The 23,784-nt window shown below is 44.5% G+C and overlaps 1 protein-coding gene across 1 annotated transcript in view; it reads right to left on the bottom strand.

Moving 5' to 3' along the window:
* Nucleotides 1-14,808: 14,808 nt before the first annotated feature.
* LOC104481662 (N-deacetylase and N-sulfotransferase 4) overlaps nt 14,809-23,784 on the bottom strand; it is a 75,015-nt gene continuing 66,039 nt past the window's right edge. Inside the window, exons 12-14 of the mRNA XM_010122937.2 lie at nt 20,572-20,674; nt 19,913-20,439; nt 14,809-15,301 (exon numbers count right to left, since the gene is read on the bottom strand). Coding sequence (XP_010121239.2) covers nt 20,320-20,439; nt 20,572-20,674 — 223 coding nt within the window. The 3' untranslated portion in view covers nt 14,809-15,301; nt 19,913-20,319. The remainder of the gene's footprint in view (nt 15,302-19,912; nt 20,440-20,571; nt 20,675-23,784) is intronic.

Raw genomic sequence — 23,784 nt, 5'->3', positions numbered from 1 at the left:
CAAGTGCCACAAAGGTGACTTTGTTTTCAGAGCCCCTCTTGAGTTTCTGCTTGATCGGAGAGCAAATAAACCCAACGAAGTTCTCACTGGGCAATTTTAGGAAGAGGAGGAGTGTTGGACATGCTCATTTTAGTTTTGGCTGGCTCTACTGGAAGACAGAAGAGTTGCATTAATAGCGGATTATGTGGATATGCTAAGCCTGCAAAAGCCAGAAGTTGAGGTGGAGGGGGTGATGTACTGATGACTCGCACCTTGTATGGTGTCTGCAGAAAGTAAGTCTCAATCTCTGCCCGTCCGGTGCAAGCGTTTGCTAAATGCCGACCCCCGAAACTGGGCCTGATTCTGATTTTGAATGAATCAGTGTAAGCACGAAGTAACTTCTACAAAATTGATAGAGATTTTCCCCCTGGTCAGGGGAAGACCAGGAGGACAGCTGTGTCGTGGCTTTGTGCGACACGATAGGATGCTGCCGGCGGGAAGAGCCTGCCAGCAGGCTCTGGGAGCGGCTCATAAGTATTCTGCTCCTGGCAATGATCTAAACACCAGCAAGTTTCCTACTTCAGTGACTTCCCAAACCGCTGCTGGAATGCTCCCAGGAGAAGCCCTGGCGTGACCTTGTGCGATCTCTTTTTGCTGGGGAAAACGGTCCGTCAGTCGCCTGTTCTCACAACGCCTCGGTGATGGGCCAGGGATCAAGGCTCCGCACGCGGGAGTCTGTTTTGAGTCAGCAGATCAGAACGGCTTAAATTTAACTTTTATTTATGCTTTAAACATTCAACAATCTTTTTTTTTTTTTTTTTTCCTCCTTTACAACACTAACCCTTATGTTCTTGGAGCACCGATTCAGCAGAGGGTTTGGAACCAGCACGGAGAGTCCCATCTCTTCCCTGCCCTTGGCTGTGTACTAGGTGACCAGCTTCTCGCCCCTGCAAACCGTAGCTTTTGGTGGCATGTTTTTTCTTCTGGACAGGTTGGTTACTTCGGCGTGCCACCCAGGGCCAGCATTTTCAGGCTGAGATAGAAATTAAAGATGGAAATTGTTTAGAGGTGAGCATGCAAGAGGGTTCGCTGGTTTTGGAAACTTCGTTAGCTAGCATACCTCCTTGTTGCCTCGGAGAAACAGAGCTCCTTTATCGCTCAACGCTCCCTGGCACCCATGTTCCCAACTACTGGTAGCGATCGTGGAGCCTTAACCAAATCATCAGATAAATTTGCCATAAAATTGGCCATTTTCCCAATTTTTCCCCAAATGGTCACTATCCTTGGCACTGCGAGGAGTGTGGGGAGAGAAGAGTCCATGCTGCTTATTTTCCATGACTCTTCTTTGAATTGCAGCTCTTACCCTCGTCAGCGCTCCGAGTCATGTATTTATTAACCGCAACCCACCAGTGAAACAAGGCGAGATTTTGCTGCTCTGTTTGTGGGTAGATAATGAGTACACAGATAAGTTTGTAGTCCTCAGGATGTATATTAAGATTCGTTAACTATCTCGAAGTTCACCATTTTAATGCCATATCGTCGAGGAATAGCCGTTCATTAAATAAGCTTCAAGATTTTACAGCCTTCCTACATGTGGGATTTTTTTTTAAAGGGCGTAAAAAAGGTAGCTATCTTCTCGAGCATCGCCCCAGGGAGTTGGCCTTCCTATGAAGAGAACAATCTTTCAGTAGGAAACATTTGGGCTTGTTTTTCCTGCCCTTCGAGTCGATTTTGCTGAGCACTTCCATGCGGTCTCAGAGGAAGAACAGATTGTTGCTATTAACCTTGTGATGAAACTTGATATTAACGTACGTGTAAGTGGGATATAAATTATTAACAGATGTTAGAAGTCTGCAGCGGCTATGCGGCGTGAAGCATGCGCTTATTCTAGGTGGGTAGGTTCTTTGGAATGGTAGGTATCATAAAGTCCCATCAACCCTTTGGTCATGCACTGATTATATACTGAATTTTTCTATACCGTACAGTATAGATAGCATAGCAGGAGCAACACTTGTCTGGTTGGACTGGTTTTGATGGAGAAGAAAGGAAAAGGAGGGAGAGCTGCCAAGGTGAGGACGCAGAGTCACCTGCACCTCTAAAGGACTCGTTTCTCAGCCGTTCCTCCCTCCATACCTAGGACCATAGAATCGTTTGAGTTGGAAGTTTGTCAAACAAACCATTGTTTGACGGTGACTGCTATTATGCATGATGAATTGATAAGAAATCAGGAGTCCAAATGAGCTGATTCATTTTGAGTATCAAAGAGGGATTTCATTTTTCAGAGGGCTTTGCTTGGTGTAGCTCACAGCCCGAACTGCAGCCGTGGGTTGCGTGAGCGGGGGACATCTGCCCTTTCATCTCAATGGAGAATTGCAAAAGCAATGCAGAGCTTTGGTACTGGGACCGCTACGGCGTTTTCACTTCAAACATCTCTCTTCCTCACTGAAAAAAACTGTTTTGGGCACACATCTGTTGTGGAAAGTTTCTGTTCCTAATGCTAAAGCCCGGCAAGATTGTGAGCAATTTTCTAAAGACTGGGGAACCTCCACCGCGTGTCACGCCACTGGTCCCAGCTGTAATAAAGAATATAGCTGATAGTATTGCAATGAGAAGCAAGAGGAGCAAAGCGTGAAGTGACTTGGAAACCAGTGCTGGGGCTGGTTTTCTTGTCTTCTTCACGGCACCTATTCACTAGAACAAACTGCTTCTACGAGGCATCACGCTCTGCTTAACCTAACGGCCAGCGATAAGTACTTTCCAGCTTTAATTCAATGTCTTGACTGCTTGTCGGCACTAAATTACGTGAAGAATGGCCACCAACAGCATTGCTGCCAAGGGATATGGCAGTGAAATCTGTTTAAAAAAAAAAAAAGAAGAAAGATAGGAGTGCCTGGACCAGTGATTGTACATGTGTGCAGCCTATAGCGTGAAGATCACTCTCTTGAAAAGTGAAGCCCCAGTCTGGTGTTCATCGATGCTCCCATCGCTTTGTCCTTCTGCGCAGGCTGGACCTAAATCCTCTCTCCCTCTTGTGTGACACATTGGAAAATTTATTTTTTTTTTTTCTGTATTCTTTACGAGAACGAATAACGCAGCCTGCCCTGTAACTTCGCTGCCTTGTGTAACTTTGCTGGGTTTTTGTGTTAACCTTGTCCGTGCTTTCAGCTTCCCAGGTTTGGATGCTGATGATCGGTAGCTGCACGGTGCTGGCGTTCAGGGAGGATGGCAGAGGAGGTTTTGGAAGCTGGAGGGAGTTAACTCTGTAGTGCAAGTCCATAAACCACTACATTTCACACCTGGAGAATATGTGGAGCCTGCCCGTAACAAGGTTGTAGCTCATAAACTGCGTGCGTGGCTGCTCTCCCGCGCTGCCTTGTAATACATATATATTTTAAAAGTATATAAATGCCGTACTCCGTCACTCTCCGAGAGTCCTGTGGGTGCTTTGTACCCCTGTCCTCTCACAGATCAACCCAGCTGAAACTTTTTTTTTTCCTTCCCTTGGGTTTGTCTTTTTAAAAAAAAGTTTATAGTATGGAGAGTGAAGTGTGTGTGCGTAAGATCCAGTTCTCATTTGAAAGAAGTGGCTGTTTCCGAAGGGTGCGGTGGCTGGTTTTGGAAAAGCAAATCTCTCTGAGGAATTTGGAGCCTGGCTCTGTGTACCCAGGGTGATTATGGGGAAACTGAGGCAGGTCACCCAGCAAAAGACGTAGCAGGGCTTTAACAAGGGTAAGATTAAGCCACGGGCTTGTCTGACAGGAGTAGATATTTATCATGAGGATAACGATATTGCTCTGTAGAAGCAATATTTGGTGATGCACGTGGATTTTCTTGGACCGGTGGATGCTGCACCAGTGTTGTGGTTGTGTCTTCTGGGGCACAGGGGATGAGTATACCCATTTCCACATGCTCTGATGTGGGCATAGTCTTATGTATTTTGAAGGAAAAAAAAAAAAAATCCAGTGCGCGTCTATAGTCCTAGATCAGCCAAGTGCTTTGGTGCAAACCTGTCAGTATTATTTTGTGGGGAGAAGAGATTTTCCGCAATCGGAGACAGGCTATGTCTCACGCTCCAAACAAAGCTTGCAAAAGAAAAATCTGTTCGATATTCAGTCAGCTAAAATGAGCCATAGTATTTATTTCCAGAGCTGCGTCTTCCCTGCATATCACGTCTCTGTAAGTATCGAAGGTGCTTCCAACCAAAGGACCGTGCCTTCGCCGTCAATAAAAGATGGGCGCGTACGGATAACCCTTCCAAAATGGTTTTATAGCTCGTTAATCAATATGCCACAACAGACGTATCGCCTTTTATTTTCCCTTTATGCACCACCTGGGATGCTTGTGTATAGCGTTGACGCCAGCACAAGGATACAGGAGCTTGGAGATCAATATGAAACCCTTCTTCAGGTGTATTGATTACTAGCCGCTAAGAAAGGGACGACGATAAATTTTTGGGTATTACCGCTCTGGCTGTGAGCCTGTTAAAAGGAAAGAAATGCCATGTTATTCTTTTCTCTTTCTCTCTTCTAAGAAGATGAAAAAAAAAGGTGGCAAGAGCTTGGAGATGTCTTCTTTTATTTTTTAGAGAGTGGGAGATCCTAATATATTTCTTATTTGACTTTTTGTCCTCTTTTTCTGTCTTTGGAGGAGAGAAAACTAAGGGGACCGCTAAAAGGGAAAGAATGCCAAAAGGGAAGGAAAAAACCCAACCAAAACCTGAAAAGGTGACTCTGAAATTCTGTTATTAATCTAATCAATATTTGTTTTAGTATTGAATTATTGAAAAAAAAGGAATTGAATTACTTTTCATTGCGATGGAAAGTGGGAGCTACGAACCGCAGACTTCTGGAGCGCCAGGATCTAACCTGATTTCTGCAAACACCCGAGACCTTTATTTGGCACCGTTTTCCGCACTCAAAATGCAGAGGCTCTCGGAGCGCGGGCTGGCTGGGTGTGCTCAGCATATTGCAGAATGAGGCGAACAGGAAGGGCGCTCGCTCAAGGACACTCATCTCGGGTTTATCTCCTGAATTACGCTGCAGAAGCTCGAGTTGTTTCCATCAGCGAGCTCCTCTCGCGTTTTGGAGAAGCTCTGTGATAAGTGAAGGACGCAAATGAAAGAAGTGGAATGTTCCCAGTTTGATATCTTTAATAAAATTTAGGTATTACAGTTAATTGGGGGGGGGGGGGGTGAGACTGAAATGTTGTGTTGCTCCACGCAATCACAACATCCCCAAGTCTCAGTGCTGCTCCCGTCTGAGTCAGGGACCATCCACTTCTTGCTCTTGCATGAGATAGACGTAGGATGAAAACCAGAACCCCTATCAAAAAGGAGTTTGTGTCTGGGGGTCCTAACTCTGCAGTGATACAAATAGTACAGCAGGTTAGAGAAGAGACAAAGCTTTGTGGACTGAGCTGAACTTTGGGATTAAAAGAAAAAACTGGGACCGGCCAGGGGTGAGGAAGTGCGCTCCGTCCGTCAGTATCATCACCCTTGCAGAGGGCAGTCTGCAATCAACCAACACCTAAAAAGCCTTCCCCAAAAAGGCTTTATCCTCCGAAACGGAGGTACTGGTGAACCTGGTGTGTGGCACTTGTGAACGCGTGCGTGCCTGTGCGTTGCCACCTGGTGAAAAACCCTTTCACCGTGTGCTCTGTGCAGCCCGCCCGAAGGTTGTGTCTTTTTCTTGTGTTTGCTTTTAAAATCCGCGTTATTCTCTCCGCTCATAAATACCACGTGCCGTCAACTCGCTTTGGGTGACTGGCTCCGAAGCAAGCGGTCATGCGTGTGGCGAGGGAGGGAGAGGAGGCGAGGTGTTGGCGTGCACGGCGTTCAGTTGGCTGTGGGACCCACCCCATCTTCTGCAGATCCCGGAGAGGTCTGGTTGTGGGAAGAAGATCATGTTTGGAATAGGGCTTGGGAAAAATCACGGCGCTCTTCTTGGATCCTGTGGAAATTTCACGCCCCTGAGATATACCCATCCTCTGCTGGGGTCACAAATAAGCTCTGAATAGCACTCTGTTCATTTTAATCCCCCAATCCTTGCTTTTTTTTTCATGTTATAAATACAAAATAAGAACGGTGGCTGCTTTTTCATGCTGTAGGTGAGATAGGATGGATTAGCACAGACCCCCAGGCTGTTCAGCCGGGGACGGCGAGCTCTGGGCCGTGTCCCCGGCGCTCGGCCCCGTCGGCGTACCCTGACTCCGTGGGCAGGCATCCCATCCATCATAGTCTAATCGCAGTGGGACAAGGGTCTCGCCGCTCGAGTAACAGCGAGGCGATGCTGTGCTGGTGGTGTAAATTATGCGGTCCAATCTCGGGAAGGCTGCGGGAAAGCCAGTCCATCAAAATGCCATTACGCGACTCGCTGCTGCTGGTGGCTGGGCAGGCAGGTAGCTGCAGACCCTGTTTAATGGCAAATTTAATGATGGGCTCCTGAAGAATTACTGTTGATTACTCTTCTCGTATTTGCTTCAACCTTTCTCCCCATGGACACGGAGAGGGGCACGCAGCGACCCTGTTTTAAATCACCCGGCGGCCCCGTAGGCGACAGCTCTGAGCGCCGGCTGGAAATAGTCAGGTGTGGCTTTAAAGAAAATAAAAAAAAAAATAAAAGAGCCAGATTGCCCCTCAGGAGAAGAGGTTGCAAGTGGGGAGTTAGAGGGGGCTAGGAATGCCTGATGGGTGGGGAGGGGACCATCCCCGTGGGATCTGGGTTCTACGGGGAAGGAGAGCCAGTGCTCTGCCGTGCCGAAGGACATCGCTGGGAAAGTCCAGCTCTCCTGGGAGGCATCGTGGAGGAGCCATCCCATTGTTCGGTGGGACATGAACAGCAATCCGGCTTGAGCCTTAACCTCCCCTACTGCCTTCCAAAAAAGGACAAGAAATGTATATAATTTTGTTAAGATGGTTTGATCCCAACAAGACTCTAGTCTAGAGCACAGCTGAATTGAAATGACGTCATCTCCCATCATAGAGTCCCCTTGAAACTTTATCATCATCCCAGTGCGAAGTGGTGCTCGTTCTCGGCCTCTTTGTATTCCCCAGTCTGACCACTTCAGCTACTGAAAATAAACCGGCTGGAGCATGCTGGGAGCTATTTCTACCCAGAAACGCACAAAGTTAGAAACTACCTTTTTCAAGACGTTCATCTTTTTGTTACGATCCGTTTTGGACCATGTGTTCATTAATTTTGACACTGACCGCCAATCCTAAAATCACGTGTTGGGCGGTGAAGGCAGGGTGGGCTGGGATGCTCGAGGGATGCAGGGCTGTAAGTGATTTCACGGGGACGTCCGACCCTGGGTGCGGGAGGGCAGAGTCGGGGCAGAAGTCTTGTCGTGGTTGGTCTGATCCCATCTCCGTGAGATCCTGTTGACTCGAAGCCAACTTTGGATGAGGTCCAGGAGCCCATATTTCACTGAGCCCACCAAACCAATCGCTCTGGGTAACTAAAGATGGACAGATTTAGGCAAAGTTATGCTACTTTCCTTCTGATATCTAACACTGATATGTTAAGATTACCATGAAGACAGTTAGGAACACAGATTTCAAAATAACGTCGTCATCATCAGTGCTGCCAGGGTTTTAGTTTATGGGTTTGTTTTTTTTTGAGGAACAAGTTTTATGGATTTTTTTTTTTTTGCTCACTTTGCCTTTTTTTTTTCCCTGAATGACTTACGAACGTTTCTGTCATGGTTTCATTCCTTCTGCAAAAGCTTTGTTTTTTGAAGAAGCTGCAGCATGTCAGATTAAAGCGCAAATACCCACTTCAAGGCTTTAACAAGTTCTGTGCCACTAAGAGCCTTTGATTTCTGCATTTAATTACGTCTCATTGGATTATAATAATCCTATTCCTCCTTCTTTCTCGAACTCAGTTTTCCATACTTGTCTTGCACTTAATTAAAAGCGTCCCCTTCGCTGCGAGGCTGGTAGTGAAATTAAGGCTGACACACGGGGGAGCTTTGCATCTGGAGGAATCTTATTTTTAACCTCTCCGACTCAGCACCTGCAGGGCTCCTGGCAGGTGAACTTTTATTCTAATATTGTGAAATCTGACAAGAAAACGGTCCCATCTGCATCGCCAAAAGGTTGGATAAGGTTCTCCGGAGACCTGTCCCAGATGGTGCCCTCCTTCCAAAGTGATTCAAAAGCCAGAGGGCCGTACATCATTTGACAGAGTTTTCTTTAGACTTTTAATTGCAGGTGAGCCCCAGGGCTCAGAAAACGCGAGGGATTTGACACCGACTGGTGAAACCCAGAGGCTGGTAGGTTGCTGGGGTAACAAGAGCACAGACACCCGGTTACCCTTGCTGGGCAAGTTGGTGATGATATGGCAGTCTTCGTTGGTCATGGTCCCCACTGCGGCGTGGGTTTGTTTTTGACCCTTTTTTTCCTCTGTGAAAGCAGCTTCGTTAGCAGAGATGGAAGAAGCGGCGGCACTTGACCCTTTTCTGAGAGCCGAGTGCCCAGGAGAGGAGGACAGATCTGCTGGACTTTGTGTAAAGCGTAAAAATCCGTGTGGGGATAAGAAAAAAAAAACCTTTGGTCAACTGAAAGAACTGCTGTGTGCAAACCGACAGAGAGAGATTTTATTTAGTTATTTCACAAACTCATGCTAAAATGTTTAGAGTGTTGTTTTCAAAAAAAAAAATTTCCAAGTACACGCAGTTATTTTCAGTTCTACTCACCTGATTTCAGCTTTATTCCATTCAGCTCTATTCAGCGGACTGAATTTTCCTACACGATCTATGACTCAAGACCCTTGAGTCATCCTGCCTTCTTGGGATCAGCCGAAGGATTTTAGGGTGTTACGCTTCTTCCTGAAGCGGTGATTTGGGATTTTGGAGATTAACGCGGCTTTTTCTTTTGATCCCTATTTTCTCCTTCCTGTGCTGCTAGAAGTGAAGACCTGGATGTGGTCCTCCTCCGCCCCAGTCATACCCACAGCCACACGGCTGGGTTTTCAGGAGGCTCCTCCAAGTTTTCATGAGGCTGCTCCAAAGCATTTCCAGCCCGGTCTGACCGCTGAGCTGCAGGGATCGATCATTGCGCTGGCTGTCATTTTTGCCGTGGTGGCTAAGGGGAAGCGTTTAAACTCTGCCGCTGTAATAGGATTACGCTTTTATACCGCCAATGATTCCAGCTTCAGAGAAGCACTTTTGAAATCAGACTTGGATTCCCACAGGCTTTGATTATTTTGGGAAGCTGGTGAGTGATGGTGCACTAATTTATCTGCCATCGAATTCCCTTTGTTGAGGACTCGTGCTTCGTGCTGCCACCAAATTTCTCCTGCTCTCACTTGCTAAAAGAATGCATTTGCCTCCTAAATTAGACACAAGCTTAGACTTCTAACAAAGTTCCTGAAGCCTGTTTGCTGTGAGAATAGATCTGAATATGCTTTTTTATTTGGGAAATGCCAGATGTATGGGAATTGTGGGGCTTGGTTTTCCTGAGATGGTTTGCTAGGACTCAAGACTTTTTTTCTTTACCATAGGCAAAATCCTCTCTCCAAGAATCATAGAATCATTGAATGGTTTGAGTTGGAAGGGACCTTCAAAGGTCATCCAGTCCAACCCCCCTGCAAGAGGCAGGGACATCTCCAACCAGATCAGGTTGCTCAGAGCCTCATCCAACCTGGCCCTGAACGTTTCCAGGGATGGGGCATCCACCACCTCTCTGGGCAACCTGGCCCAGTGAAGTGCTTTCTGTTTCAGGATGTGTTAGTCATTTCCTATTCATTGTGGTTTTCAAAACCTTCTTGCTGGCGCTATGGTCTCCTCTTCGTTAACATGTCTCTAACTGTGGTGATGATCATTAGCAACTCAGCAAAGGAAATGGCTGATCCAGACTGGATCTCCTCGCTTTCTGTCTCAAGTGTGAGAAGATATTTTCCTGCAGTCCTCAGCCTCTACAGGTAGGACAGCGTCGTGGACAAGATTTCCATAATTCAGACACACAAAGCTGTGGTGTTTTCCTTTGTCATTTTATTACACAGGAGGTTGGCTGTCTGCCTCAGAATTCAACATGTCTTTTGTTGGAAAAAACAACAAAGCTATAAAGGAATAAATTATTAAGATAATTAATCAACCGGTTGCAAATGAAAGAAGCAGCCAAAATGAAATTGAATTATCTGTGGACAGACGAGTCATTTTAAATTGGCTCTAAGCTTTGCAGGTGAAGGTGCAAGAGTGCAAAACTTATCGCTGGAAGAAAACCAGAAAATGGCTGTACTTAAGGTTGGGCATTTATATGAAAGGAGTTTTATTGCACATTATCAAATTTTATAATGTCTTCATTGTGTCACTGTTAAGTGTCCAGAATTCTTCTTGTTTAATGAGTAAAATAAAAATGTGCTTAATGTGCCAGTATTAAATAGATTCATGGGAAAGAGAAGCCTGCAAAGGATATTTCTACTTTCTACTCAATATTTTGTTAAATGATGTCTTATGGAAGACATGGAAATAGAGAGCAAGGAGTGGGCCCTTGGTAAATGCTTCACTTTGTTCTCCTCAGAGCTATACTCTCTGGGGTGGTCTTTCTGACAGGACAAAAATTAATTTCTCATTTACAAAGGAACAATGTACTGACTCCCGTGAAAATAGCACGGGCAGGTCCATAAATTTTATAAATTCAGCTGAAATTTCCAAAAGGACACACAGTTATCTTCTTTAAAGATTTCCCTTTAAAATAAGTATTTAAAAAATTATTTACAAAATCACCTTCAGGACATTTTTCTGATTTCTGCTTCTGTTCTAAGCTCATTTGTTGACTCAATGTGCAAAAATCACCAGTGATGCTGTGGTGGGGGACCACCTACAGCCACTCTGGGCTTGGGAGGTCCCAAGGGATGAGGGTTGTCCTCTGTGCCAGCCTGAGGCGTGAACACGTTCGTTTTGGGGTTCAAAGAGTGCACGTGTCTTTCTCTCACTGGTTGCAGCCAAAGGGTGGGTTCAGCCCCAATGCTCTTTTTCCTATGGGATCGCTCCTTGGCCACCGTGTGCCTTTCCTACGGAGCTGGAGTGGATGTGGTTATTGGAGTGTGATTAAGACGTGATCATTAGAGTGGGATTTTGTGATTTTTCTCATTGCACAGTTCACCTTGTTGCCTGGTAAGTGGTTGGCTCTGTCACATGAACATACTGAGACTTAAGTATAAGTATTTGGGGTTTATGAAAATATAGACCTTTTCTGAAAAAAAAAATAATCCGCAGCACTACAGAAACGATGGTTTAGGATCTGCACTAAAACCTTCAGCTGCCGAGCAGGCTCCTGTGGTCTTAAAAATTCTCCATTATGGATATTTTCCACGCCAGAGCAAAACCGCTCTTGCAAGATGTCACCAATATCAAACACGTCTGTCAAAATTTTGTATCTCAACTTCTCCCACGTGGAGGGAGGACGAAGATTTGCTTCTCTTGAAATGGACTTTAGAAAGACCATGACAACATGGTCTGTCTTACAGCACTTACACTACTCTACAGCTACACTGTAGCTTCCTACAGTGATCGAGGCAAGCCTTGAAATAGTTCTTCTTCAGCCAGGTCTTCTAACATGAAGGGAAAGAAAAGAAGTGGCTTCCTGGCTGTTCATCTGACTTTTGGAAAAATGAGGTTTGGTGGGCTTGTCCACTCTGTCCTGGCTGCTTTGGATTGCCTCCCTCGATCTTCCTAAGCTGGCAATGGTTTCATCTTGAGGCATCGGATCGTATATTTTAAAAAGATTGAAGGGAATTAAGTCTTCAGGCTCAACTCTCTCCACTTCCAAGCAGCTGACAAATTTTAGTGTTTTCAATGTGGCAGTTACTGGAAATAGCTGAAGTCTGCAGAGGATGAAGCGGGATCCGTAAAAATGTTCTTCCTACTTAAGAGGACAATTTATAATTCAACTGCAGCTCCCAGCTTAACGATGGCAGATTTACGCGTGGTGCCATCCAACTCTGCCGTGCTTTATAACTGAGTAGCTTCCCTGAGTTGGTCCTGGGCGTCTGAACAATGGCAAAAAAACGTGGAAATAATGCAGAACGGCTAGCAACATGAAAGAGAACCTCAGCAAGTGTTGTTTTAATTAATTAGGGTATTTAAAAGTAATTAAAGTGGGTATTGTTTAGGAAGTGGAGGATGATGCTTACTTGGGAGATTTTTGTTTTTTCCTCTGTGAAAGCTAAGAGCAGAAGAAATTAGCACAGAAGAAATTCAGTTGGTATGGAAATTTGCAGGTGAAATAATAGATCTTGATGATGAGAAGTAGCCCCAAGGAGGATGGGTAGGTAGGAAGGAACGGAGGGGAAGGAAGAAGGCCTTTTAGGAGGAGAGAAAAAACAAATATCTAAGACAGAAAACTTTCTCCTTAAATAAAAAATTCATGAGCCCTGTATATCTGTGCAATAAACAGACATAAGTGAAGACTATTTCAATACATATTTTTATTTTCCTGTATAAAAAGCCCTTGCTTCAGTTCATATTGGTTTTTATTGCCCAGTGCGGTGTAGAAATCTCGTACAGCAGTAGATGTGATAACTCTCAGAGACTCGGTAGACGTTTAACCTCCTTCCCAACCCTGCGGTGCAGATCAGAGATCTCCTCACAGAATGGGACCTGCCATCAGTCCGTCGTGTAGATACGCGCGTTAAGCAACGGCTCGGGTGACTTTCACATCTGGGTACTGTATGGGGGGTAATGACGCGACAACAAAGACATGGTTTGGGATCCGTGGCTTTGGATTCATGGCTTTGGATCTCAATCGGAATGTCTCTCCAGATACGTAGTGCATGGGGAATCTCATATCAATAAAATCGCTGGCTTACTGCAGACCCTAGTCATGATGGGGTACCCGAAAGGTGATTTTAAAAATGCTTTTAAACCAGATTGCTTATGAAATTTTAAACATTTCACGTTGCAGAACAATTTTTCTTTGCTTACTTGGTGTGATTACACAAAGCTCTGCGGGAAGATGTGCTGTAACTACAATGTCATTAAATAACGTTTTCCGTCGGTGGGTTTATTCTCTCCTTCATGAGAATATTTAATTGTCACTGATGCTAATGGGAATTGTGTGTCTTTAGAGGGCGTGCAGATTAATACTGAGATGATTCCCTGGCCTAGGCAAACCCAGTGAAACCAAAAATTAATAAAGAAAAATTCTGTAAATAAATATCTGCCTCACAGTAAGTTCTGTAAAAACTCATCCTCTCATATATCCAGCTTTCTTGGAGTTCAGATCGTACCATGAAGGGACGTTAAATTACCCGACAGGGAATGTGTCTTGTAGATAAGTTCTGCAAGACAGCAGAGCATGTGCCAGAGTTGGAAAAGTAGCAAGTACAAAGTCAAATGAATGGCATGTAATTATCTCCCAAATTATAAAGCACATTTTTCAACCCCCATAACATTTTACGGAATTGCAAGTTAGATTAAGGAATCCCACTCCACCCACTGCTGACCTTCCTCTGGCTGAAAATAACCTCTGAAAAAAACCCAGGATGATGCTAACCACCAGCTCGTAAAGCTGGTTGACCTTCTGTGACGAAACCAGAGTTGTGTATTAACGTGTCACGTTCCTCTTCCCGAAGAAATAGGAGTACTGTAAAAGCAGCCCGTGTTGGATTATTTAGATGTATCAGGACGAGCGGCTTTGTAAACCCAGCAAAGCGGAAGATACGGCTTTATTTACATGTTTTAAATGTTCTCCTCCCCACCCAACACCTACAGCTGACCAAAATGCAAATATCAATCTGGTTTCCCTAGGAATTCTTTAATTCTTTGTGGATGCAAATATGCGTATAAATCACATGTGGAACTCCTTTCTGTAATTCTAAAAATCAGTTTCTAACTGGAATTTGGATATTTGCATGCATGAAAAAGTGGTCTTCCTCTCCTCTTCACTTCTAAAAGTGCCTAGCTCTCTGACTCAATTGATAACAAATAATTATGATAGAAAGCCAATTGGTTTTTGTTTTCCAAGGGCCTACAAGTCTTTTTTTTTAAAAAAAAACCAAAACCAAACAGGGTTAAAGCCCTGAAATGTTTTGAAAATTTTACCTACCATGTCTCCCTTGTCTGAAAGCGTCAAGCAGATCCGGAAAGAAGCCAAAGCTGGTATTAAGATGTCTATAGTGTCACTTCTAATTTGCTTAACGATAAAAGCTCTAGTGAGGCATGATTTGCTCTTCTGTAAGGGTTCTGCTAAGAAACCTTGACTCTGATCTGATTTAACCTCGTTCTGGCATAGATCTGTAAAACAGATGCATATTTTGTAATAAAAAGTGGAAGCATTATGCTGTTTTAGGGGGGGAAGAAAAAATCAATGTCTCCTAAGTCTGAGCGTTCCGTTTGAGTGCCCTTCAAGGCGATTTGCATCGGCTGAAATCGGGTCCTTTTAAGATTCCTCAAACAGAGTGGAGAAAAAGCCTGGTGTGATAATTGGAGGAAGAGCTTAGACAGGGCTGATGGAATATCCACACAACTCATGGCGTGCAGGTGGGTAATACTTTTGAAAGGCAGGCTCATAAACGCGCATTATGCAACGTAACAAACATCTAAGTGACAGAACATTCAGTTGCCTGAATTAATGTTCCCTACCCAGGAGGAGGAGGAGGGAGGCAGAGGACGAGGTCGATGGCTCTCCCAGAGCTGGTGGAGCTGGTGCCATAAATCCCACGGTGTCGGGGCCTCTATGTCGAGGACAAGTGAAAGCCTCCAGGAGTTGCTGAGGCAGGCGAAGCCGAGTCGGTGTACAACTTGAAATATATGGCAGAGGTTAGAGAAGAGCAGATTTTGTCTCAGAAAATGGGAAAGAGGATTTAAGGGAAGAAGAAAAGCTCTCTCTGTACTACACCATCAGAAGTGTTTATTCTGTGGCAGTGAGAAGAACCGATAATAAGGTGTGTGCACATCAATTATTTAAAACAATTCCAGCAAATACAGACTTTGACCCCCCTCACCCCTCCCCCCCAACAAAAATACTTTGAGTGATCAAAATAATTTTGATTCCCTTTTCTTCAACACCAGGTATTTGTTCAACTGGATTTGCTGTCGTCATGTCAGAGGGGAAAGAAAAAGAAAAAAAAAAAAGAGCTTGGGCAAGACAGTGAAGTTTTTCCTCAGTTCTATCAAGAGGATGTCTTTTGTTTTGAAATACTACAGAAATGATCGCAAGTCTTATAAAAGTTATCCAGTCGCTGGAGCACTGAACACTGCAGAATCTGTGTCGCTTGCAAATCCGTGTTTATTTCTTGGTAGCTTTTCTGGATAGGATAGGGATGGAGGAATCGAATCCATAGACAGGTCCACGCCTTTGCAGTCACGCTAAAAGGATGAACTGAAAGGAAAAAAGAGGAAATAAAGACAATGTAAGAAATGTTGTCTGGCAGGGAAATTCCTATCCCAAGAATGCACGCTTAAATAAAAAAAAGTCTCCGAAGCAACAATTCCTGGCAGATTAATGCAGAGATGTATGAACTGATATGACGATGGACAGACTAACGGTCAAAGCCGCGTCTCATGATCTGATAGCGATGAGGAGAAACACGGTGAGGCGATCGTGAGAGATATCAGCTTTTTGAGAAAGAGAGCATCTTCTGGGAAGAAAGAGACGGCACTGCAATCGAGAGCTAAAATGGCACCAGGGAGCTTCTCCTGCCACCAGGAGCCAGCTTAATCTTACTTAACGACAACGAAATTAGACACTTCGTCTCTGCTGATTTATATAGCTGTGTTGTACCTGTTTTACACAGCTGTCACACGCTCACACACCTATTGTAAACAGCAATTTTAAACCCATTATAAACATAATTTGCTACTGACGGAAACTAAATGGCTGGTTTGGACTTGATGTCTGACTTGAAGGTGGCTCAGCTTAGGGGAAGTGAGCACCCCGCACCCAATTTATTCTCGGCCGATCGTTCTGGGGATGAATAATGTTCCCCTGTCTCATGGGCTCTATCCATTGTGTGCTTTTCAGATGCGCTACGCCAGCTCAAAATTTAACATGAACGGGAAGGAAAAGGAGGAGGGAGAAGGAAGAGGAGAAAATATTCAGCTTCTCCTTTTCTATTCAGGACGTGTCCCCACTGCCTTATTAACACATCAGAGAGCCTGGACCCATCAGCGTGTTCATTACGCAACATTTTCCTCCCCCAAGAATTTATAATTCTGCCATCTTAATTTGTTTTGGGGACACTCGGCAGTCTGATTCCCTATCAGAGAGAAAAATTGTTTTATTAGAAAACATCTATGAGCAGTTAATCCAGCAACTTTATTTTAGACCTTGAGAGGTCAGTGCATAATTTAGAAGGTTTTGGATTCTTTTCTGATTGCTTCTCGCTCAAAGACAAGCTTGATTATACAAGCTCAGTTTTCTGAGGGCCGAAGCCCTACTTTCATCATAAAATATGCTGCTATAGGCCCTGACACCTGTGTCTGGTCCGTAGGGTTTTCTAATTTTTGTAGCCAGCGAGGCAGGAAGATGGAGCAGAGAGGGACCTACGCAGTACTGCGGGACCAGGGCTGGTGCAGCCCCGTGGGGTGCTGGAGGTGAGGGACGGCTTCCAGCTCCAACCATGGTAGAGCACCGACCGAGAGAGGCTGGGGGAAGAAATTGCTGCTGGATTGTAGAAATCAGACTAGTGATGGATTTCCAGACTACATGATGCTTGACCGACACAGATTGTGCCTCATGGAACCAGCTCTTGGAGGCCAACCAGTGTCTGGTGGAATTAAGAGGAAGACTCCCACTGGTCTCTATAGGCAGTAGGTCAGGTCCTCAGTGTGGCAAGTCTCCTTCAAACCTCTGCGGGAATTCGTATTTCCAGGGGGATGTCAGCAAACTGCAGCTACAGCCCTCCAGTATGTAAAACTCCTACTGATTGACAGCCTGCACCATGTGGAGGTTTTGTGGAGATGAACCCCGTAGCTTATGAATAGGGAAGAAGAGCCAGCATTATCTTTCCCAGCTACGGCCCCCTCGCCACGAATAAATGTTTCGTTTGTATTGCATTTGTTTTGCTGGTCTTTAAGAATCCCACCAATTATGTGGTCAGCAATATGAAAGGCATAAAAGAAATCGAGATCATTTCCAGCTAGTTCTCAAAGGCTCCTCTATGATACGGTGGTCCAGAGAAATTCTCTGTTGATGGGTCCTATTACGAGTGGAAGGAATGAAACTTTGAAATACTGTTATTTCATCGTTATACGACACATAATGAAGTCAATTCAAATGTCAGCTTTCAATGGAACACGGGATCTCTCGGAAATGTGATGCCCATTCAAACTTAAAAAATAACAATGAGGTATAAAAATACCCAGTGTGTTTTAAGGACATGATGCTGTTACAGAGCTGAGAGTTGGAAAGATTTCTTTCTTTTTTTTTTTGTAAGTGAAAAGGTAAGAACAAGAAATAATTTTCCAGATTTTACAGTATTTGTCTCATTTCCCTGAAAAACTCCTGAAACCAATTTCATGTTTGTTTAGCTTTTAGTCAAGAAGTTATGAAGTCATCTTCTCATTAACGATGAGCCCATTTTAATGCATTCTAACCGCTAAAAATTGTATCAAGTGATTGATTTAGACATTCTTCTCTGACCAAGCCTTAATTATCCAAAACCGAGCACACTTTTATCTTTGGCATTATCAGTGCTAAAAGTGAAAAGAGTCTGAATTTGCAACAAAGTATGTAACTGTTTTCCCCCCCACCCCTCCAAAAAAAAAGACAAAAAAAATATTGTAAGGTTCCTTTTATTTGGCATTTAGTTTGCCCTGGCTCATTTTGAAGAGTCGTCCTGGTCGAAATATAAGAACTAGAAAAATTACTTTTGGAAAACCAAACAAAATCAAAACCTTCCCTCAGACCCTCCCAGCTCCCTCTCATCTCCAGCAACTATAGCTGTGAGATAAAATACCTTCTCCTTTTCAGCTCACCTCATTTTAGACCTACACCGCTGAGCTCTTCCCCTGCACGAGTGGTCTATTGTCCTTTTACAATCAATAGAGAGGAAGAGGCAAGATTAATCTCGCTCATGTAAGAAGTCTGGTTTGTGATGAGATGAATGGTGTCCTAGAAGCGCTATTTCCCTTCATCACCTATAAAATGAAGTAGATGTCTCACTTGTGTGAGATGAATCCCATTTAAAAGCAAACATGAAACTGGGCAACGCTTGTCTTTCGGGCTTTCCTGTATGTTCGTCTACGTCCTCATGTGAGCGGGCTAGTGCAGCACCGATGGGTTTGGGCTTGTTGCACCCTTGTCCTATTCTCACCCCTGCTGTGGATCCTCCTGCAGAAGGAGCAAGGGTTGAGGTAGAGAGCAGGAGCACAAGGGACCATGCAGGAACATCTCAGCCTCTCCTCTGCGTGACCCCATGGGCCGTGTGTGTGTGGGACCAAGGAGGGCAGTGCCAGCTCCTTGCGTGGATGAGGGACCTGGACCAGGCCAGTGCTGGGACAGAGAAAAAGACTGGAATGGTGTGGAGGGAAGAAGCAGCCACTCACATTCAGATGGTCAGCGGTGGAGGAACATCATGGAGGCCAGGAGAGGGGAAGCACTGTGGCAGGCAGGTGGCGCCAGAGGATGCTCACCGGCAAGTGCCGCCGCTGAAGAGCCGGCAGCGGGACTGGTGGCATTAGGATAGCTCTGGGAAGCACTGGACTTGTCAATCCAAAATAGGCTAGTGTCATCATCTTGGTGGACAGTCTCAAGAGTTTGGAAACGCTAAGATAGATATCTACATCTATCAGCTGGTTTGAAGCCTAAATCAATTCATTCTATCTCCTGAGCTAGGAGGTGAGGATGAAATTAATGGGAAGGGGAAAGCACAAAGCCTCTGCAGCACCTGAAGTGGCTTGTGCCTAAGAACTAAGACGGGGAAGCCTGAAAATTCAAACCTACTCCATTTTGTGCTGCATAAGGAACATGTAGCAAAGTTTTGCCAACTTTTTATTTTCTTGAGAAAAAGGGTTCCAAGCTTAAAATCCCTAAATGGTATTTGTGCCCTCAGCTTAAATTTCCCAGTGAGTTTCTACCCAGTCTTGTTGACCTTGACTACACAGATCTGAGAAGGACACAGTTCGTAGTACCATATTTTTGGTAAACAATGCTTTCATTTAGCTATGGGCACAAAAAGCAGATATTTAAAACTAAGTGTATATCTGATCTAGATAGACATATCTACCACATGCAGGCACCGAAATATGTGCATCATATATGTATATGTGATATATAATGGATATGCTTGTCCTTTCAACCCCATTAAAGTCTGCAGGAGGTAGGTTTTTCTCCAAAACCTTAATAGCTTTGGTCATTAAAGATTTTTTTCAGCTTGCAGACTGACACCCTAAATGACCAACCTGATCTCTTGCTTTGAAGGCTTCAGAGCAAAAACATTGCTTTCTAGATAAAGACAAAGTTGTCGATATTAGGTTATCGTCGGTATATTGCTTGCATGCCCTGCTTACATTTTAGAAGGTTTTGACAGTGTTTTGGCATGATGAGAAAATATTTGATATGATTTCACATCTCAGAGCTCTGTCACAGCTTCTGTAGGAACCCAACAGATGCGACGAAAAACCTTCTCTGGGTGGCAAAGTAGCCACGTCCAAAAGATAGGCAACGGATATCGCTGAGATCCGTGAGGAGGGCCACCTCGCTGCTTTGCACCTCAACAACCCACACGACTCCGGTAAATCGGGACATATCTTGTTGTGAAGGGGATTAAAAAACCCAAAACAGCAGAAGAAAGAGCAGAGACTGTCATCAGTTATTACAGGAATCCCAGGGAAGCGGGGTAGGTGAGAATTCAGCCCACCTCTTTCTGTGGAGAAAGCACTGATGGTGCATGAATACTATATATCCCCCTATACAATGATAGGAAAACTTGCAGGGTTGGGGAAAAAAACAGCGAAAACAAAGGTGGAAAAACCCCAGCGGATGACCAACCTCACAGTCCAGCGAGAGATGTTCCCATCCTTTGCTCATGTCCTGACAGACTGCAATTTGTCGTGTACACTGAAGTCAATCCGTCATGCGCACAGTTTCTGGTACCTCCTGGCGAACAGAGGAATTGGGCTATGCACAAATCCCGGTCTGGATAAAGAGTAATGCCGCGTAGCTCCGGATTATTTCCTGGAAGCTGACAAAAGTGGTCAATGCTCATAACTGTCAGCGCGTGCATATAAACAGTTGTTGGGTTTGGTTTTTTTATTCTTTTCTGGTTTTCTTTTTTTTTTTTCATAGAAAGAGCGTTTTTCATGAGGTCCTCTACTGATGATCACAAGTGAGTCGGAGAAGCAAGGGGTTTGACGGTGAAGGAAATTGTCCTCGTTTGAGTCCCCCGCCTTTGCGTGCTACCTGACCTTCTGCAGCTCCTGTCTCAGCCAGGAGGGCAGGGGCTGCCCCAGCCTGTGCAGCAGCTTGGACAACTCCACGTTGTGGTCTCTGTAGTAGGTCGACAGAAACGCTCGAGACTGAAAAAGGTGGAAAAAAAAAAAGCCAACAACAGTCAAAGAAGGAAACCCACCCAACGGCAGATTTTGGCAGGAGACAAACACAGGGTCAATATTAAAAAATGTTACCCTAAATCTCTGGAAAGCCCTTACCTCTTGGTCCATTGGTGGGTATTTTCGACCTTTGCTTTTTCCCAGGCACTTTGTTTTCCCTCCTTCCAGTAACTGGCACCAAAAGCCTTTCTGAGGGTCAAACCTATAAAGAATTACATTTTTTGAAAGACTTCACTACAGAAGAATCTCCCAGCTACTAAACCATCAGTGTTAGCCAAGAATGATTGCTGCACACATCTCTCTAGATGACTGAAATACTGAGGACAGAGTGGGAAACAGTTTTCCCCTTTTGCGAAAGCTCTGGGTATTTAGTTTTTCCACAAATTTGCTTTGGGAGAGGCTCAAGGCAAGAAGTTTTTCACATTGTGCTTTACCTACACTGGCTATTTTTTATTCTACTTGTCCAACGTGTAGGGTACAAGTTTGAAGCGTTGATCTGTAGGATGCCAGTGAAGATCCTGAGCCTCGGTCTCAAGGATCTTAAGCTGCCCCACTCCAGACTATGACTCGTATTTTATTGTCTGGTTTTGGTCAGAGATTTTATTCGTGTCAGACTGCTCTGTGTATCCCTGTGGGGTGCTAATGTTTTGATCAACCCACACTTGAACAAAGAACGTTTTGTTGAAAAAATTACTAATCAGCTCTTCTCCTGGAATTAGATGCAGTATGTTCTCAAGGAGTTTATCTGCTGTGCTCAAGGAAAGCTCTCCACATGGCCAGTTGGGGCTGATGCTGTTCTAGGTCACCGCTGTCAAGGTGAGAGGGGTTAAGAAGGGCAAGCGGATCTATTCGCTGACTTCAACAGGCTCAACCCCTAAGTCTGTGCATATAAAATAGCGTGTGATAGTTGCGTGACTACAAGACGACGGGAAATACAATATTGAAATGTTTTATGTTGATTTTTGAGTGAAATAACCATCGTTCAGGTCTGCTGAGAGAACCGTTGGTTGGCTGTTGATAATTCAGCTGCGCCTGAGAAGCTGGTTGTTCCGTATCATTAGATCGAAATATGATTTTCATTCCAAAGATGGCAATACGGCATAAACACTGTCTTAGAGGTCTTATCTGAAATACGCAATTTGATTCTGATGTCTAAAATTCAAAGATATATCAATTTTAGATTAAGGCTTTGAAACACGTACTCACTACGAAATGAACAACGCGCAGTGTTAAGTTTGGAATTTATTGCTGTGGGACTTGCAGCATGCATAAAACATTGAAAAGGTTTGCATTTCTGCTATTCAGCAGATGTTTGAAAAGGATGAAGTATAATTGCCTGGAACACGGAGTTAATTAGTTACAGACTCCCTTTTTGCCCTGGGTCTACCAGGGTGCACCTGCAATTTGCTGCTGCACGTAAACGAACTAATTTCTGGAGAAGGGTGAACCTTCTTCACGTTTTTTTTTTCCTTGCCCAGCCTATTATTGCAGGCCTGACCCTTGTTTCCTAAATCGTCTCGGTAGCTGTATCAATTAAAAATAAATAAATCATTGATTAAATGGATCTATCGATGATAGATTCATGTCTACTTTGGCCTTTTCCATCTGCTCATCGCGTGGTGAAGTGCTTTAGCTGGCTTGCACTAATTTCCCAAGAGAAGCAACAACACAGTGTGCTGGGTAAAAGGAAAACTGCAAAACTATTCCCCAAACAATATTTCTGCCTCAGAAGGAGCATATTGAACATTATTGAGAGAATGTGCAAATTTGAATCGAGGAGAAGAGGGTAAGGCAGCTTGGGCTGAATTCAGCCCATTGAGTTCAGGTATTACGAAACTCAGGACTCCTGAAAACGTAATTAGGCACAATGGAATTATTTATTTCAAAATTCCTGACAGCCTTTAGGCTAAAGTTACAAGTGAGCTTTATAAAGCGGTCAGCAGCAGCCTTTCCTCCAAACCCGGTTATCTTTTCTGCCCTTGCAGAGTAAGCCGGTGGGAGATGCAGGGTTGAACCTGACTGGTTTCCTTCTCCTAGCACTTCGTGTGGGGACTCAATGTCTTCCTGTTGATGGCATTCTGTGTAAAAGCCTTGCAACTTTAGTTGATTTTCCTCTTTTGTTTTCACTACTCTAATAAAAAGTGCAGGTCTTAGAACCACAGAATGGTTTGGGTGGGAAGGGACCTTTAAAGGCCGTCAGGTCCAACCCCCCTGCAAGGAGCAGGGACATCTCCAACCAGATCAGGTTGCTCAGAGCCTCATCCAACCTGGCCTTGGATGTTTCCAGGGATGGGGCGTCCACCACCTCTCTGCTCTCTTGCCACAGCTGTGATGAGTACCTTCCTTCTGCCTGGGTTGATTTTGCTCTCCTATCAGACGTCCACGTAATTACTCAGGGTGATGAACTTGTTGCTCCCTAGTGTTTGCAGGACGGAGTCCTTAGGCTGCTTTGTGCCAACTTTACAAATGTGTGACGCACAGTTATTAGGCAGTAATGACTAGAAACGATCCTACGCAATCTTTCTTACTTTGACAGTCCTACTATAAAGCAACTAGGTTGTTTAGCACATTTTTCTCTTCTGTCCTAAATCCATGCAGAAGTGTGTGCTTCCACAGCACATTTGCATTCCTGATGCCTCTAAACAGCGATTGCCTAATTTTATAGATCTGTTTACAATCTGTTTTTCCTGTCCAAACAAATAGGAGAGGCCAAATTTTTTCCTCGTGCGTGACTCCGCTGACTTTAATGTTGTTACAGAAAGGAAGATAGATGTATGTGGGTGTGTGTTTTTAAAACCTAGCAGAAGGCACTGCAGATGTGCAGCAGCAGTTGTTCCAACATCAATAGTTCAGCTGTGTATTTGAACTCCTCCTCTACTTCATCCGCTTTGGAAACCAGCGACTTAAAAAATTACATTCTGAAATCCAAAGTTTTCCCTCTAGAAAAAGATTTTGGTGGAGCAACATTCTTAAGACTCAAAGAACAACAAGCACTCGATTCTCACTTCATACCTATCAAATAAATAACCATAACGCTCTCAGTGGAGGAAATATTAAAGAATAATTACAAGCAGAGAGGAGGCAGCGTGGGGTAGGTGGAAATTCCGTGGTTTTCCCACAGTTTTCCTGGTTCCAGCCTGCAGGTATAGGCTTTTCCACCTCCCACACCACGTGCAAGCTCGACCTCTCTGCTTGCGCACCGACTTGGGAAAACCTCCACCGCAGTGCCAAGCTTCTCAGGCCACGGGTGTCCCAGGCACTCTCCCAGCCCAGCGCTTCTGGCTGGGGTGAGATGATGCTTCTCGTACGGAG

The sequence above is a fragment of the Chlamydotis macqueenii genome, chromosome 4, assembly GCF_036417535.1.
Source record: "Chlamydotis macqueenii isolate bChlMac1 chromosome 4, bChlMac1.mat, whole genome shotgun sequence".
In the NCBI taxonomy this organism is placed as follows: Eukaryota; Metazoa; Chordata; class Aves; order Otidiformes; family Otididae; genus Chlamydotis; species Chlamydotis macqueenii.
This window is presented reverse-complemented; position numbering and strand designations above follow the sequence as displayed.